Genomic DNA, 17500 nt, shown 5'->3' on the forward strand with positions numbered 1-17500 from the left:
TCTGCTCTGCTCTGGTGAGGTGACCACAGCTCAGGAAAAGGGAGTTCTTGAAATCATTAACTGCTCCAGGAGGCCAGACTGGAGAGAAGATCAAATAACCGAGGAACCTCCTTGCTGACACACAGTATTCTTTTAAAGTACTTGACAAATGGGAGGGGGTGGATGACAGCACAGGTAAGAGGACCCGTTTCAGGACCATTAACATGACAACTACGGAACAAAGAAAACCTGTGTCTACATCAACATCAATGCTCCATCTCACAGAAGCCTTGTCACTTCCACATACTAACAATTCAGGTTTTTCTGGGATAAAACAACAGGAGGAGTTCTGGAATTCTTACCCATTTTTTACACAGAGTAGATTTAAATATAAACAGCTGTGGATAATGCCAGGCGTAGGTGTATATATGTAAATGCATCTCCACAGAAACACACAAGATCTCATTTAAGTGCTACATTCCAAATAATTTTGATGGCCTCAAGTTGTCTAGGCTAGGGTGGCATTAGAGATGCAAAGTTTCGTTCATGAAATTTTAAATAATGGTGATAAGATTTATCTAGACATACAAGCAGAACCTAAATATAAAGCACATGAATAATAGAATGTGCATGAATTTTGAATGCTTTTCTTTTTTCTGGAAGAAAACAAAGAACTGAATGTGTGAATTCTTCTTTGAGCTTCTAAGTATTGCTTGTATTTGCATTTCAATCGCTTGCAAGGTAAGCTCTGTGAAATTGGTCAAATGTATAGACTCCCATCTCTCCTCCACCCCAAATCAGTCAATTAGCTTCTAGAGAAAGTGGCAAATAGAAGTTAATAGCCACATCTCAGAACCTATTCCAGCAGACACAGGTCGAAATAATTTCAAAGCAAGTATGTTGAGGACACAGGTTTTCTAGGAAACAAACTCTGGATAGGAAGTGTACAGCACCAGGGGCTAAGAGGTGATGTGGGGAGTGAGCACACACAGGGAAATGAAACAGACAAGACAGGATACAACAAGACTTGCACAAAAGGGAAAAACAGGCAAAAGCCAGATCACCTCTAAACATTGTAATAGCAGGCAAAAAGGTAAGTTTAGCAGTTTTTTGTACTTTTAAACAGAGGCAAAGTTGTCTATGCCAGCTCCACTACCCTAATACAGACATGCTATGAATACGAGCCCCCTGTCATTCCACACCTCAGCCCCTTCCATGCACTCTGACGCTGATCCTCTCCTCAGTAGCATTTTCAGTCCTCTGGTTGAAAGCCTTTACTGGCTCCACATTAGCCACTCTGTGCCCTTTATATCTACGGGAGCATAAATATATTTAATACACAAGTATTACATATCATGCCTTTCCAAATGTGGCAATTTTACCAAGTATTCTTTCATTTTCTGCCTTTGACAGTCTTTTACCTTTCCTTTTAGTAAAAGCAGGGAATCTAGAAACCAATAGGAAAGTAAAAAATGGAAGGTGTTATGCTTGGCTCAAAGTAGGCACTCAAAAAGTAGGAATGGAGGTTTCAGCTAAAAGAAATAAAGGAAGAAATACATGGATAGGGAACATAATAATAAAGCTGCTTTTACTAAGCACCCACTCACCTCACCTCACCATGGTCAGTGCTATGGACTGAATGTTTGTGCCCTCCCCACCCCAATTCATATATGGAAGCCCTAATCTTGATTATACAGAGGATAATGGAGATGGGGCTTTGGGGAGGTAATCAGGGTGTGAAGAAGTCATAAGGTCATGAGTGTGGAGTTCTCATGATGGCATGAATGTGCTTATAAAAAGAGGAAGAGCCATGAGATCTCTGTCTGCACCATATGAAGATACAGCCAGGAAGTGGCTTCCACAAACCGGGCAGTGGGATCTCACCCTAGCCTTGACCGTGAACTTCCTAGCCCGCAAAACTAGGAGAAATACATGGTTAGTTTTAAGCTACCCCATCTGGGTTATTTTGTTATAGCAGCTTGAACTGACTAGGACAGTTAGATATCCGCCTGCCTTTGCTGTAGTCCTCATAGCAATCCTGCCAGGCAAATGTCAGTGTCTTTATTTATTTATTTGTTTGTTTATTTACGTGTTTATTTATTATTTACTTAATTATTATTTAGTTAGTTACTCATTACTTTTTTTAATTCTCACTGGAGGATATATATTTATTGATTTTTTTATTATATTTTTTAGAGAGAGAGGAAAGGAGAGGGAGAGAGAGAAAGATCCATGTGTGAGAGAAACATCGATTGCTTGCCTCCCGTAAATGCCAACCAGGGATCAAACCTGCAACCTGAGTATGTGTCCTGACTGGAAATCAAACCAGTGACCCTTTAGTGCACAGGATGAAGCTCCAACCAAATGAGCCACACCAGCCAGGGCAGGGTCATCATATCATAGGGAAAAAAAAAAAAAAAAACAAAAAAAACTAAGCTTCAGGAAAATTGCGATTTGCCCCAGAGTCACAACCCTAGGATGTGGTAAAGCTACATGGTGCAAGAAGAGCAGAGGAAGAGGAAGGCTCTGTTGTCTGGAAACAGCACCAACAGCCATGACTACATTCTGTGTTCTTACTATCTGCTTGACACTGTTCAAAGTGATTTACATGCATGCATCCTATTTCTTTTTACAACATTCCTGAGGGGTAAGTAGATTCCCATCTTACTGATGGCAAAACTAAAGTCTAGAAAAGAGTAGCATGCCCAGAATAATGAAGCCAGTAGGTGGGGACCCACATTCATACATTAGTCTCGCAGACGTCGATGCCACTGCTCTTCATCATAACACAAGCTGGCCTCTGTATCAGTCATCACTGTCCTCACAATGCTGGGCAGCACCCCACCACAAAACGAGTGGTTTACGACAATAGATTTATCCTCACATTTGCAGGTAGATGACAGGTCTGCTGGGCTTGGTTCCTGGCTGCAGGTTTATACAGGTCAGTGCCACAGGGGTTTGTTCTGGGACCAGACTAAATGGGCAGTGGCTCCCAGGGCATGTCCTTCTCATGGTGGATTACCGAAGTGCAAGATGGCAAGTTCAAATGCACAAGTAAGTATATGTCAAGCCTCTGCTTGTGACACATTCACTAACAGCTCATTGGCCAAAGCCAATCACACAGCTGAGCCAGAGTCAAGTGGGGAAAAGGGTCTCTGGCTGGCATGAGAGTAAATGTATGCTTCTATCACAGAGGACTGAAAATTTAAGGAAATGACTGAATCTATCAAGCTATCCAAATTTGATATGTATTTACCATAATGCCTTTTAGTTGGATTGCTAATCAGTTAGTGGGAAATGAACCTGTGAGCTTAACAACGTATATCTGAAATAAAGTTTTAATAGAAAAGTGTAAACAGTCAAGTCAATAGTATTATTCCATCTTCACCATCACAACTATGCTAAAATTAAGAAACTAGGCAATTTGAAAATATAAAACTAGCAATATCTCATCATGAAAAATAGCATTAAGATGAAAATGATATAAAGTATTTCTAGAATTAGCTATCTCACTAACTTTGAATGCTAAGCTAAAAAAAATCCCTTAAAAATACTTAATGTTTTCTATAATCATTTCAAGACCATTATAATACACTCTATCTCCAACTCCCCATCACTTTCCTCAGGATTTGCATGTCCTCAACATACTCAATTACCAGTCAGGAACTCAGAAAGTGTCCCAGCTAATGAAGTTAAGCTTTGATCCTCATTTGTTACAAAAGGAAGGAAGGAAGGAAGGAAGGAAGGAAGGAAGGAAGGAAGGAAGGAAGGAAGGAAGGAAGGAAGGAGAAATAAAAGTTCAGTTGGTTTTATCAATCTGATTTAATGTCTTTGAATAGACATAAACCAATTAGAAACAGTATGTCAGAAAATTGATAAAATTTACTTATATCATGTGCCTTTCTTGGTTGCACCCCCTATCTTCAATTACAGATACTTCATTCAAATGGAACAAAAATCTTGGCTGAGTTTGATGTAATCTCACTCAGGTTTTAAATTCACTCACTTTCAAGCAATACAGTACCAACCTCATCATCCTCATTTAAGAATGAATTGCTTTTTCCATTACAGACTCTGATGTTTCATTGTTCCTTTTCAAAATTGTATTGTAATGAAACTTGTAGGCAAGTTGTCAAAGTTGGAAGCAATTTGCAAAAAAAAAAAATTGTATCTTCAAAATTGGATACATTATTTTCAAGACCTGATACTAAAGCATAAAACTACTTTGCTTTCTATGTCATTTTAACCAGTCCTACAAAATAAGTGTTAAAATACACTTTATAGTAATTTTTTGAAAACTATTCTAACACAAATCTATCAGTCTGGGAGAAACTCTCTCTTTATTCAGTTTATTTCAATTAATTACTCGAAGCAGATGACTTCAGAATCTATATTCAGGCTTGACCTCTCTTGGGAAGTTTAAGTCCGTATATCCAACTGGTTCCTGAAATCTCTACCTTGCAGGCACCATGGGTGCTTCAAAGTCCACATACACAGCCAACAAGCTTATTCTCACCATCCAAATCAGTTTTCTGTCTTGCTCTTATTTGTTTCTAATTCTAACACCTGAAACCTGGGAGTCACCTACAGCTTCTTCTATCCCTTTGGCCAACCATTCCAACACGTCACCAAGTCCCGCTAATTCTTCCCTCCGTTGCCTTCTCTCCACTTCATTGTCAGCATCTCAGTCCAGCAGCATCACCTCTCACCTTCTCATCTCTAACCTCCTTGCTGTTCTCAGCCCCTTCTCTGGCATTTATCATGAATGGTCGACAGAACCGCTGACAGTTGATAAAATATTTCTGCGCCCTGCTTAAAATCTTCCAGTGGCTTCCTATTGTTAGATGAAAAGTCCAAACCCTTCAATATGCCATCATTCTCGGGACTCTGCTTGTGACTACCTGCCTCTCACATGCACTATTTGCAGCACCTTGAAAAGGGTGCACCCTGTGTAGCCGCCACACCTTCACACACCCTGCTGTTTCCCCTGCCTGGAACGCCCTTCCTGCCTAACCAGCACCTGTTCATCCTTCCCCAACCAGCAGAAATATCCCCACCTCCACGAAGCCTTCCCGGCCTCCCACAGCAGAGGTGGGCACATCCCCAGGCACTGTGGCTGGCATGAGTTTCAGCACTAGATTTTCAGAAACTGCTGTCCATCTCCCCACCATGCTATAAACCCCTCACAGGTCGCTACCATATTCCACTCAAATTTGTACTGCTGGAGCCTGGAATAAAAGTGCGACGGTGTATATTTATAAGACATAACCCTGTTCAATACACATTGCTGTTGCTATTCTTATTATTAAACATTCATTGAAAGAAAGGGAAAGGATGGAGTCTGTCCCTGAGAGCTTGAAACAAAAGCATTCACAGTCACAATCTAAGTAGAAGAGCAAATGTTTGGAGAACTCAAGCATGCACATTACTGAAGACTATCTATGATACGGGTTCCAAATCACAGGCGTTGGTTATCTCTAGCATTAGGAGAATGCTTCAAGGGGTAAAGCAACTGCCTCACCATGCCTTCGAGGCGGTTTCCTGACATGAACCATTGAGCATGTGCTAGCAATTTAAAACAGATAAAATTGCACCTGGACAGCCCCCAGTGCCCTGGGTCGTTGGGCTGCCTCCAGCCACACGGCTATAATTGCCCCCCGAAGGTGTGTTGGTTAATGATTGAGCTCTCACATTACTACTACTGCCATTATGTGGGAAGTCAGAATGAGTACATCCACCCTTCACCCACTGCTCTGCAAAAATGAACCCATGGTTTGCGGGCTTAATTCCCAGTAAGGGGCATGCAGGAGGCAGCCAATTAATGTTTCCCTTTCATGTCGATGGTTTTCTCTCTCTCCCTCTCCCTTCTTCTCTCTCTAAAAAAGAAAATCAATAAAAAATGTTTTAAAAATAAAATAAACCCAGCTCTCACTGGAAGAAAGGAGGCCAAACCTTATGTTTGGAGAAAGAGAAGTGGTACGTTCCCTAATCTGGGAGTTCCTTGGACCTGAAATCCCCCAGGATTAGCAGGTCTCAACCTGACGGCACACCTCTGAGAGATGCAGATTGAAATGACATAGATTGCTAGGCCTTAGGCTTCAGAAAGCTCTCAGGTAGTGCAAAAGGGCAGCCTCAGTAGAATCACTGTCCTAAGGTTTAGAGCTATGCATAACCTGAATTGTTTTACCTTTCTCAACTCTAAAAAAAAGAAAATGCCCCAAATAAAAAACTGTTTTTAAGAGCATTTCATTGATGATGGTGAGGAATATAAAGTTTTTCTTAGACAATGAAACAAAAACATTAAAAAATAGGGTCCCCAGATCTACTTCTTAAACTGATTATAAAAGTAATAAATGCTTACAATAGAAAAGTTCAAAGAAAATTAAGTCTTATGATCCCACTATCAAGATATAATGAATTAACATGTTAGTGTATTTTCTTCCGGTTATTTTAATGATAATAACAAATAAAAAGAAAATAGGTTCTTAATAATTGTTAGATATGATGGATATTTTTTAGCCTCCCTTTAATTCATCCTCAGCACCTCTACAACTAAGGGTATTTTATTGGTTAGGAATTAACTAATCTGGCCAACATCAACCAGCAAGGATGGCCTTGAATGCTCCAAAGCTCATGCATGTTCTTTCCTTTTGTCCCCTGGGGCTATGCTACAGTCTCTCTCTCTCTCTCTCTCTCTCTCTCTCTCTCTCTCTCTCTCTCCCTTGCCTCGCACACATATATGTGTGTATGTATGTATATGCATGCTACCCATTTTTTATGGGACTGTACATATATTATGTATACAGTTGAGTAACCTGTTCTTCATTTTTTTACTTGACATTATTATTGCCAGCTTTCCCCCTTATTAAGTATCTGTCCAAAGCATGCTTTGAATGGCAATATTGTGTTCTAACATGAGTGTCTCACAAGCTATTTGCCAGTCTCCATGCTTTTGGTTGCTTTCGAGACAAGTAATATGACTTCTAAGACACTATGAAAAGCTTTATTGTTACTCATAATTTATCTGAAATGTGTTTCAAGTAAACTCAAACACTTTTAATTTATTTCATTAGTCTCCAGTGCCAACAATAATTTGACTGGTTGCTGCATGCATATTGATCTTTGTAAATTCATTTAATTCTCAATTTTTATAGTTTATCTAGTTTGTTGATTAGCTGGTCTTTTAGTCTCCTTTTGTCTTCTTCAAAAATTATTCATTTAAATTTCACTGTTTTAAATGCAACAGTATTAAATTTTTGGATCTTGGGCTGAGAAATCTTTTCAGGCCACTTAAAACTTTAAAAATATATAATAAATAAAACCACGCAATTCTTAATAGAAGAAGCTAAGAGCTAAACAGTGAAGAAGTGGTGGCTCATTTTATCTAGAAAGCTATCACAACTGACTATGAAATCCTATTCTAATCAGCTACGACCAGTGGAAACACACAGCCAGCTCTCTATCTGATTCTAAGAAGCAAGCCGGTTCACCGAGGGGGAAAGAAAGTTTTTGAGCACTGAACTCTAAGCTAATTTCTCAGGTGGGCCTACTCTAAGACACAACACACAACATAATGGATAGAGCTTCCAGGGGAGATTTACACAAAGTGCAAAGTGTTCTCTCACAGCCATTGCTTTTAGAAACATTCAATAAAAGCCAAGGACATAATGTGAACTTGTAATTCTGTAAAGGGACTTTGAGGGGAGCAGAGATGGACGGTCTAAGTGCAATAGGACCTGCTATAGGCAGACTTCAGGGAATCTGGGAAATGAATGGTAAGCAATCTTCTGGGCTATCCCTCTCACACGTCACTCAGGATCCATAGAGCAGAGCAATTCAGAAGTGAGACTGCTTGCAGGACCTGAAATGCAGGTGCCCTGCCTCACTGATACAAGGAGACCCATGTGCTGCAGATACTAAAGGGGAGGGGGCAAACTAACATTTCCCAGGAAGAGTAAGAGCCTAATTGGAAAGACATCATTACACAAAATGGGAACCCATTGGGGGCCATGAATTTTCACACACACACACACACACACACACACACACACACACACAAAGCAGCTTTGAATCTGTGCAATCACTTGAACTCAACTCAGGCCCCAGAGATCTACACTATGAAGTTTGCACACTGACCCTGGCTGGAAAACGCTAAGAGCCAGGGGGCAGTTCAAGGAAAGTTCATTACAAACCAAGCGGCATGCACTTTCACGGCCCATCCAGACCTGCTCGCCATCCTGTGCTGGGCCTTGGAGCTCACCTACATGACACCTGCAGGCTTGCCCCCCTGGCTTCTGGGTGGGTTTGCTAATGGGGAGCACCAGCAGGAGTTAGGAGGATGAAGGAAATGAAGGTTGAGATGTCTCCCTGTCACCTCCCTGCGGAGTCACCATAAGCAGCTTGTGTCCCTTCACCTAAGGTACCTGCCACCTGCCTTTTCTGTCCCCGGGTTCTGGAAATGCTGTGTCCCTCCCTCCTTCAGGCCTAGTGAGGTCAGTGGCTTCCTGTTGCTTCCAGCCCTTGGTATTGTACCAGTCCTTAACCTCGCCCTATACACTGTAAACAGTTCTTTCATTAAACTCTCCTCAGATTACCCAATTCATGCTTGTCACCTTTTGTATTGCCTGAACCCTGCCTGATACCCATATCTAATTATTTAAAACCACACGATGCAAGACCCTGGAGCTATACAGAAGGAAATGAACTAAGTTTAACTGAGGAAGTACTATGTGCCAGATACTGCACTAAAAGATGCTTAATCTTCCATCTCTAAACACCTCGGTTTTAAATCTCCTCCAGAGGTGGACACAGAGATCAGAGGGTTAAGAAACTGGTCTACTGTGCCAGAGCCATTCATTGTCACTGGACACATACCTGACTCTATAGTTTCAGAGGAAGACACTCATCAGTGCAGTGATTTAAAATAATGCATCACACAATAGTCCCTTCTTCAACCACCTGCCTGTTAGCCTCGATCCCCACCTCAGTCCCGGGTTTAAAATGCCCACATGGCTGTCCATTAGCTCCCTCAGGACTGAGTAAAAATGCAGATTGTCCCTAATTCCGCCTGTCTCTATTTCTGGTCTCATCTCCAACTCTTTTCCTTTCAGATTTGTTTATTTTACACTATTGGGGGGGGGGAGTATGTTAAGAAAACTAATTCTTAGAAGTCTTAGAGTGCAAAATAAAAATGTGAGGGAACATAAGATTTTGAGGGCACTCTGTCCTTATCCCCTGTGGATCAGAAAACTAAAACTAGAGTATTTTATTTCCATCTCAGAGACAGAAACTGAACTACGACGGATAAGAAACACCACTGAGATGTGGCCACAACTGGCCTGAGGAATCAGGTTCCCACCACTACTAAAAGTTCACTTAGCATCTTGATTCTTTCTGTCCCAAACAAGTCTCTGTACCTTTCTGGGCACCTCTGAAGAACAGAAGCACCTCATCCCAAAGTCTGATTATCTAAGTGTTCCTGTGGCCATACTCTAGCTAGACTTCTTCCTTACAACCACCCAGGGTCTTCAGATGAATAAGGACGGAGTAAGGCTCCCATCTAATGACCCTGCTATTAAAGCTCAGGGAGAATGTAAACCCATCCGGAACCACATGAAAGAGGCACAGAGGAACGCTGAGACACTGTGAGTTACAGGACCTACACTCAGGCACACAGCACAGACAGTGTGACACCCAACCAGAGTGTGAGCATCTACCTGCTTCTCTGCTTCCTGCACTGAATGCCAGAGCAAGACCAGTGGAAAGTCAGAGCCGAGGCCAAGCTAAGGATGCTGCTGTTTCAAATAAGAAGGGGTATGAGGTCATGTATGACAGGAAAAGAAGCAAACGGAGGCCAAGAAAACATGAACACAAATCCGGAAGTTTAAATTATAAAAATTCAGTTGTTAACGGACTGCATTATACGGGAAACATTTAATATTCTAGCCGCATGTGATGGTCTAGAAGTGGACTGCAATGGTCGTGTTTACTTAGGGAGTGGGGAGATCAACAGAAGGTGACACCAGGGGGACAAATCACAAGAGGACACAGGAAGGAGCTCACAGGAGGCCTCTCTGGGTACCTCCCACTGCAGTGACTCTTTCCCACTTTAGTGATGCCTGTTATTCATGCTTTTCTCGCCTTGGGATCCATCACATTAGAGATAGGGACACTTTCATTAAAACAAATAAAAGGGAAACATATAACAGAAATCACTAAAACAATTTTCCCTGACAGTTAAAAAATATGTTCCACGTCTGAGGGACATTAGCCCAGAAGGAGCCAGTTATCCTTTGACGAATTAGACCTGTCTAGAAATTCAAATTGCCCCAAGTCCAAGGTCTGCCCAAGCCCTCAGAATGTCCCATGTTTGGAGATTCAATATGAAAAGTTTCCCGGATTCTAACAGAGGCAGCCAATGGGGCCTCTTTCTCTCGTTCTCATTTCGAAGGCAGTGATTGAAACGCTATCAGTGGTACCAGAAATATTAACACAGACCGCAGAAAAGATGGAAAAGCGCAGTCACTTCCAAGGGACAACTCAGTTGTGTTGCTATTCTATGAGGTAGTCATGCCTTGAGGAATTCTATGTTCTGACTAAAAACAATATTTCAAAGTCCACATTTTTAAAACACCACTAGCATGCCTTGTTTTAAGAGTTAGAGGTACCAGAATTTTAAAAATAGGTTCTAAACATATACTGCACTGTTTTATGCTGAACATGCTATATTATCAAGTTAGATTTCAGAGAATTGGAATATTTGTGTACTCCAGATGTTTCACACTCGACTTTAAGTTACTTAAAGAACTGGTCAGTTCCAGCTCTAAGCATTTAATACTAAGCATTATTCAGTGTGACAGATCAACAGACTCTTATCCTATCTAATAAAAGAGTAATATGCAGATTGACCATCACTCCAACACACAAGATGGCTGCCCCCATGTGGTCAAAGATCCTGCCCCCATGTGGACACAAGATGGCCACCACAAGATGGCCAGCAGGGGAGGGCAGTTGGGAGGAACCAGGCCTGCAAGGGAGGGCAGTTGTGGGTGATCAAGCCTGCTGGGGAGGACAGTTAGGGGTGACCCGGCCAGCAGAGGAGGGAAGTTGGGGGTGACTGGGTCTGCAGGGAAGGGCAGTTGGGGGGTATCAGGCCTGCAGGGGAGGGCAGTTAGGGGTGACAAGGCCTGCAGGGGAGGGCAGTTAGGGGTGACAAGGCCTGCAGGGGAAGGCAGTTAGGGGCAAACAGGCTGGCAGGGGAGCAGTTAGGCATCAATCAGGCTGGCAGGGGAGTGGTTAGGGGGTGATCAGGCTGGCAGGCAGAAGCGGTTAGGGGCAATCAGGAAGGCAAGCAGGCAAGCGGTTGGGAGCCAGCAGTCCTGGATTGTGCGAGGGATGTCCGACTGCCTGTTTAGGCCTGATCCCAGTAGGATCCCGGTAGGATCGGGCCTAAACGGGCAGTTGGACATCCCTCGAGGGGTCCCAGATTGGAGAGGGTGCAGGCTGGGCTGAGGGACACCTCCCCCCACCCCTCGTGCACAAATTTTGTGCACCGGGCCTCTAGTTATTATATAAAGCCTATATAGCCTGTCATAATAACCCCTGTAAATAAAGAATGCTGTCTTCACTAGTGATTCTTCTAACTTAAAGACAAATTCAAATAACAAACAATTTCATCTCACTAGTAATGATATGGAATGTTATAAAGAATAGAAATCATGCCTTACTTTTCAAGAACATAATATTTGAGTACCTATTATATGTTAGTGTATTTATTATATGGCCTTTAACTTCAAAAAACTCGATTATACCCACCTTCTATTTAGTCCATTCAAAAGTCCTATGCTATGGTGTGCATTTTACAGAAGAATAAACATACATTGAGGGCGTGTGTGACTTGCTCAAGATGGCCTAGTACAGTGGTCGGCAAACTCATTAGTCAACAGAGCCAAATATCAACAGTACAATGATTGAAATTTCTTTTGAGAGCCAAATTTTTTAAACTTAAACTTCTTCTAATGCCACTTCTTCAAAATAGACTCACCCAGGCCATGGTATTTTGTGGAAGAGCCACACTTAAGGGGCCAAAGAGCCGCATGTGGCTCGCGAGCCACAGTTTGCTGACCATGGGCCTAGTAGCATCAGGAATACAAAGGTGTAGGTGTTGGCCTACCTTCACTACAGGTGTACCTCATTTGCATGCAGAAATGTTTCACAGAGTATGCATTTGTAAATTAACTTAATTCTTAAACTCACTAGGTGGCGTTACTCCGGTGAACTATACAGTGGCAGCTTTTGTAATACAAATAAATACTAAACCCTTGTATTTTGTAAATAGTTTTCTTATATTGAAATTTCTGTAAAAGCTACTCTGCATATATGATGTCTTAAAAAAATTAGATATAATGGGAGTGGGAAAAAAAACAGGCTTTGTTTAAGCAAAAGTAAAGTCATAATGAGATGGCAGAACTTTTAAGCACTTTTATATTGTTATTTCTCACAAAGTGAAGATATTTATTTCACTCATAACAGAAAGTAGACATTCTTTATACATTACACAGATGATAGCAAGTGTAGTAAAAGTATGCTAAGTCCAACAAAGACCTAACACTGTAAGCACTACGTAACAAGTAATGCTTCCTTTGTTTTGTTGCAAAGCTCTTAGATAGAAAATAGCTATTACTTTAAATAGCAACAATAATGGCTTTTTCTAAAATTAAAGGTCTATGAAATCTACACTCTTCATGAGCACCACATTTCAACTATGTCCTCTGAAGCTGTGATAATATGTTTTACAGAAACAAACCACAAAAAAAAGAGTGCCTTATTGAAAATACATTTAAAAACTCAAGTAAATTAAAGGAAGGAGAAAACTCTCAGAATTGCCATCAATGTGCTCATCATCGGAACCATTAGAAGTTTAATAGAGTTTATCATCTTCGTAACAAAGAGCCTTTTCATATTTAACCGGTGACCCAAAGAGGATGTGGCCCCGCACAAACAGCTGTGCATTGCGAGAACTTTATAGACGTGATGAAAACAAAGAGAAGGAAACCCAGGGCAGGGACTAACCGCACTGTGCATTCAAAACAATGACCACACTGAGATCATTAAAGAGGCAGGCTGTTGACCTAGGTTTGGAACAATAGATAACATTTAACCCAAACTTCTTTCATCCCTCCTTTGTTTGCCTGCAAATAATCCTTAGTTTACCTATAATATTAGAATAATATGAATAATATTAGTAATTGATATTAAGAACAAAAAGCAGACAACTAGAGCAGCTGTCAAAGACCATTAAGGAACATGTGAAAACATTTCTAAATGTGCTGTATATTCTGTACTCTCAAGCATTAAATTTTTTTAAATTTTCAAAAATAATAAATGAGAGTTTAATAATGGCCAACGATTAGATTCTTTCATAGAGGAGAACATCACTTACACAGAAGAAAAAAGAGTTACCAAGGAGTTAAACATACTAATTTTGAACATACTTATGTCTTGGCTTCCTTAAACTTACAAACTGCCAACAGATGTTTTTTTCCAAGTTTTCCAATTTGCCAAGTTTTAACTTGGAATACATTTGAACACTAAAGTCAGAGTAATTTAATTAGAGAAACTTGGGCACAAAAAGCAAGGAAGCAAGATACAACATATCTTTTCCTCATCTCAACATAAACAAATGACAGTGAACTTGGATGGAGCTGCCAGCAGAAACTTTCATCTGACAGGAGGGACACTCAGCAGCTGCACACATCTGTAAGGCGACCAGACAGATGCTGCCCTGCACTGGGGTCGATCCCCACACAAAACTGAGTCCTGTGTTTCCAGAACTGAACGGAGTTGCCACCCTCCACAGACTTCCCCGCACTTGAGAGAACGCCAAATCGGCTCATCAGCTGTCACTGCCAGCCACGATTTAACTATTCTTGAACAACCAGCAGAAAAACAACCAACCAACAAAGTAGCAAACTAAAAGTTGCATCTATTGTCTCTGACAAAGGAGCCTTCCTCGTCGGACTCTGCGATGTGTCACTGAACCCGGTAACTAGAGACTTCGCGTATCTCGTTGCCAAGTGGATACCAAGAACTGTGCACATATTTGTGCCCAGGAAAGGAATGCAAAGGGAACTTTGAAATCCTCAATGGCTGGCCGGTGACGATACTACATTTCAAGAAGGGAAGGATCTCCTACCTGGAGCCCTCTGCGTCTTAGAATGCTGGACTCATCCATCTCCCCCTCCGCTTCCTCTGAGCCTCTCACAACAGTCTAGCCATGCTGCGCTACCTCTACTCTGCACGCTAATTCCAAGCCGGCAGCGGCCGAGCACTTACATCACGCTCTAGCTGATTGGTGCCGGGAGTCAGCTGGTCCCGCTTAGTTATTCACTCCAGCAACTTCGGAGACCGCGGAGGCTTGCAGTTCGGTGGGAGCGTGCAGCAAGTGGGCTCGGCACCTTGTGCATTCACCCGGGCGGGGCGGAGGAGGCTCTTCTATTAGGCAGGATATCGTGGGGTCCCTGTGTGTTCTTCTGCAAATGCAGGCTCGGGCATTCCCGGCGACTCGTGAATGGCTTTCAGCAGTGGCTTTGGGTCAAGCCCCTTCGGAAGCAACTATAAGGTCAAAGTGGCGAAGTAAATCAGCGGTGACAGACACCTCTGGAAAAGGCAGCCGCTGACTGGGACGGTGGGGAACCAGGGCACAGCTGGTCAGCCAAGCAGCACCACCATGCCTGGCGCCCATCCCTTCTGATGGCATCAATGAAAAAATGTAGCAAAATGCACGCACGCGCGCGCGCGCACACACACACACACACACACACACACACACACACACTCACTCACAGGCTGCCTAAAATCCTGAAAACGGAGGGCTCAGAGCGGCAGCTCCGCAGCCACAGAAGAACACTTTACACCTCCGGGGAGGGGGGGCGGGGACCCATTCATTTACATCAATACCTGGTCAGTCAATTCTCAGCCCAAAGATAGAAACATTTTAGATTTTAATTGCCCTCGCGATAACAACTTAGTTCTTTTGCCACCTGACCAAAATGCAAAAAGGGAGAAGAAATTCTAAGAGCCGTGATTAGTTAGAATATTAATCTATTTATAGTCTATAAGCAGCTAAAAAAAATAAAAGATTCCCATCATGTGCAATTTCACAGTCTGTTTCAGCTTGTTTACCTCGCGCATCCTCATCTTATTTCAATTCAAAGCAACCAAGAGATGAATATTAAGTTTTCATTATTGGCCTGGCACAGGAGGGACAATATATAATACTACCAATTTATAATAAATTATCCCCCCTTGATTTCCATTCTAAAGATATTTAAATTGAGAGAATAGTTTGGTTCTAAGAGGCAGATACAAGGACTATCTGCAGTTTTCCTGGAAACCACATCCCATTAGACAAAAGTCTTTTTCTTGAAGACTGTCGGAAAGGCAGGCATAAATTTTTTAAAAATCAGTAATTCCTAGATTTTACCTAATGCAGCTATCTAGAGATTTCTAAATGTGGGGGTGGAGAGGGACGTGTCTAATGGTTCCTTACCCATCCACCTGCTATTATACCAGCTTTTTGTCTCTTTCTGGCTGTCAACACACTATTAGGCTTGCTATCAATTGATTAGATTATGTCATTAAAAATAGCTCAGGGATTTATGAATCTAACCACTAAGGAAATTGATTGCGTTTTAGGTTCCCTAACGATCTTTACATATGTCTCCAGACATACAAAGAGAAACCCTGTCAAAAAATGCCACCACCGACTGGCAGAGGCATCAGCAGAGAAGGGTGTCAGCGTGTTCTTCCTCTGGGTGTCTCGTTTGATACCACTTAAGGAAGAACACCACAGAGAGCCTTTCGTTCTCGCTCACATGTGGAGAAGCAATGCCATCTCTAAAGCAAAGAGGCAGCACCAGACTGGCCCTCGCTCAAGCCGATATGAAACCAACGAATTAGCAGAAACAATTGTTTAAAACAGATTTTTAAGAACTATATATTTTCCTTTAAAGTGAAAGGCAAAAGAAAAGAACTGAAAAGAAAAAAAAAAAAGCAGCCCTATGGGCAGGGAGGGAGAGATGGGCAGCTACCTGTGGGCAACCTGTAAGCTCGTGGTCTCATCTTTGGCAGGCCCATGCGCACTTTAAATTTTTTTTAAATATATTTTATTGATTTTTTTTACAGAGAGGAAGGAAGAGGGATAGAGAGTTAGAAACATCGATGAGAGAGAAACATCCATCAGCTGCCTCTTGCACGCCTCCCACTGGGGATGTGCCCGCAACCAAGTTACGTGCCCTTGACCGGAATCGAACCTGGGACCTTTCAGTCCGCAGGCTGACGCTCTATCCACTGAGCCAAACCGGTTTTGGCCCCATGCGCACTTTAATCTTTTCCTGAAGAACGAATACTTCTCTCCTCAATGAAAACAAAGAAATGACAGTTGTTGCCCTTGCTCCCTCAGGTCACCCGCCTGAGAGAGAACCAGAGACAGTCCCCTGAGTTTGAAGTGCCATCTTAGACAAATGGCCTTGGCAGAGGACAGAACACAACTACCCACTTAGGATGGCACTGTCACCTGCACACAGGGGCATGAGGACGTCCTGATGCTAGAAAACAAAATGTCTTGACCAAAGAGGCTGAACTTTTAAACGCAAAAACCAAGCAGGGTGTCCTTATCTACGCATGTGCTCTGAGGACTGTGGTCTTCATTGAGCTGGTCCTTCCAGAAAAAGTGGGGTCTAACGGAGGACATCAGGTTCTCACTACAGAGAAGGAAGGGGACAGGCCTTCCCCCTTGAAATAAAGATCCTAGGTTGCCAGGAGGAAAAGAAAAAGTATATTTTCTGTGACCAATCGAGTAAGGGTTGGAAGGGCCATCAGAAGACATTTTGAGGACACACTGTCAAAAAGTCAGGCGATCTGTGTCCAGGGAAGGGACGCTGTGCACCTCAGGCACTTGGCAGTGAGAGGTGGCTGCTGGGTAGGAGTGCAAGAAAGGAATTTGGCTAAGGCTGAAAAGTGTGTTTCTTAACAGGAATACTTTGAGATAAAAATCTAGGTTCGTATTCAACCACTAACTAAGTCTAAGATGAGGATTACAGCCATTGCACCAGCAAATCTGGCATGAAAAAATATCGATTACCTGTCAAAATGTATCACTTTGAGAAGTGATACACATACATTTTAAAGAAATAAAGCCAGCCAGAGGCAAAAACATTTGGGACAAAAATGAAAGGCTGCTGAAAAATAACATCAAGCAATAATGGCTTAGCGGAGGGAATAGTAAAAGGAAAATTGCTACATTTACCCTTCGCTATATATATTCACTCATCAAGATAAGCCATGTGTTAAAATGCAATAAAAACTTCAAATGATGACACTATTCACAGGTAATAATTAGGATCTAGCCTAATTTCCATTAATAAACTCATTTTTTCCTGCAATTTTATACCTTCATGGAATATGCTCACACTATTTCAAGTCAATTCACAAAGTGCCAACCTTTTACATGTGTATTCAA

General features: G+C 42.1%; 1 protein-coding gene across 3 annotated transcripts in view; it reads right to left on the minus strand.

Moving 5' to 3' along the window:
* MAST4 (microtubule associated serine/threonine kinase family member 4) overlaps positions 1 to 14275 on the minus strand; it is a 310042-nt gene extending 295767 nt beyond the window's left edge. For all 3 annotated transcript variants that reach the window (XM_080677583.1, XM_080677591.1, XM_080677587.1), the window contains exon 1: positions 14174 to 14275. In XM_080677583.1, coding sequence (XP_080533709.1) covers positions 14174 to 14212 — 39 coding nt within the window. In that variant the 5' untranslated portion in view covers positions 14213 to 14275. The remainder of the gene's footprint in view (positions 1 to 14173) is intronic.
* Positions 14276 to 17500: the final 3225 nt, after the last annotated feature.

Source organism: Plecotus auritus (assembly GCF_963455305.1).
Source record: "Plecotus auritus genome assembly, chromosome: 7".
Classification (NCBI taxonomy): domain Eukaryota; kingdom Metazoa; phylum Chordata; class Mammalia; order Chiroptera; family Vespertilionidae; genus Plecotus; species Plecotus auritus.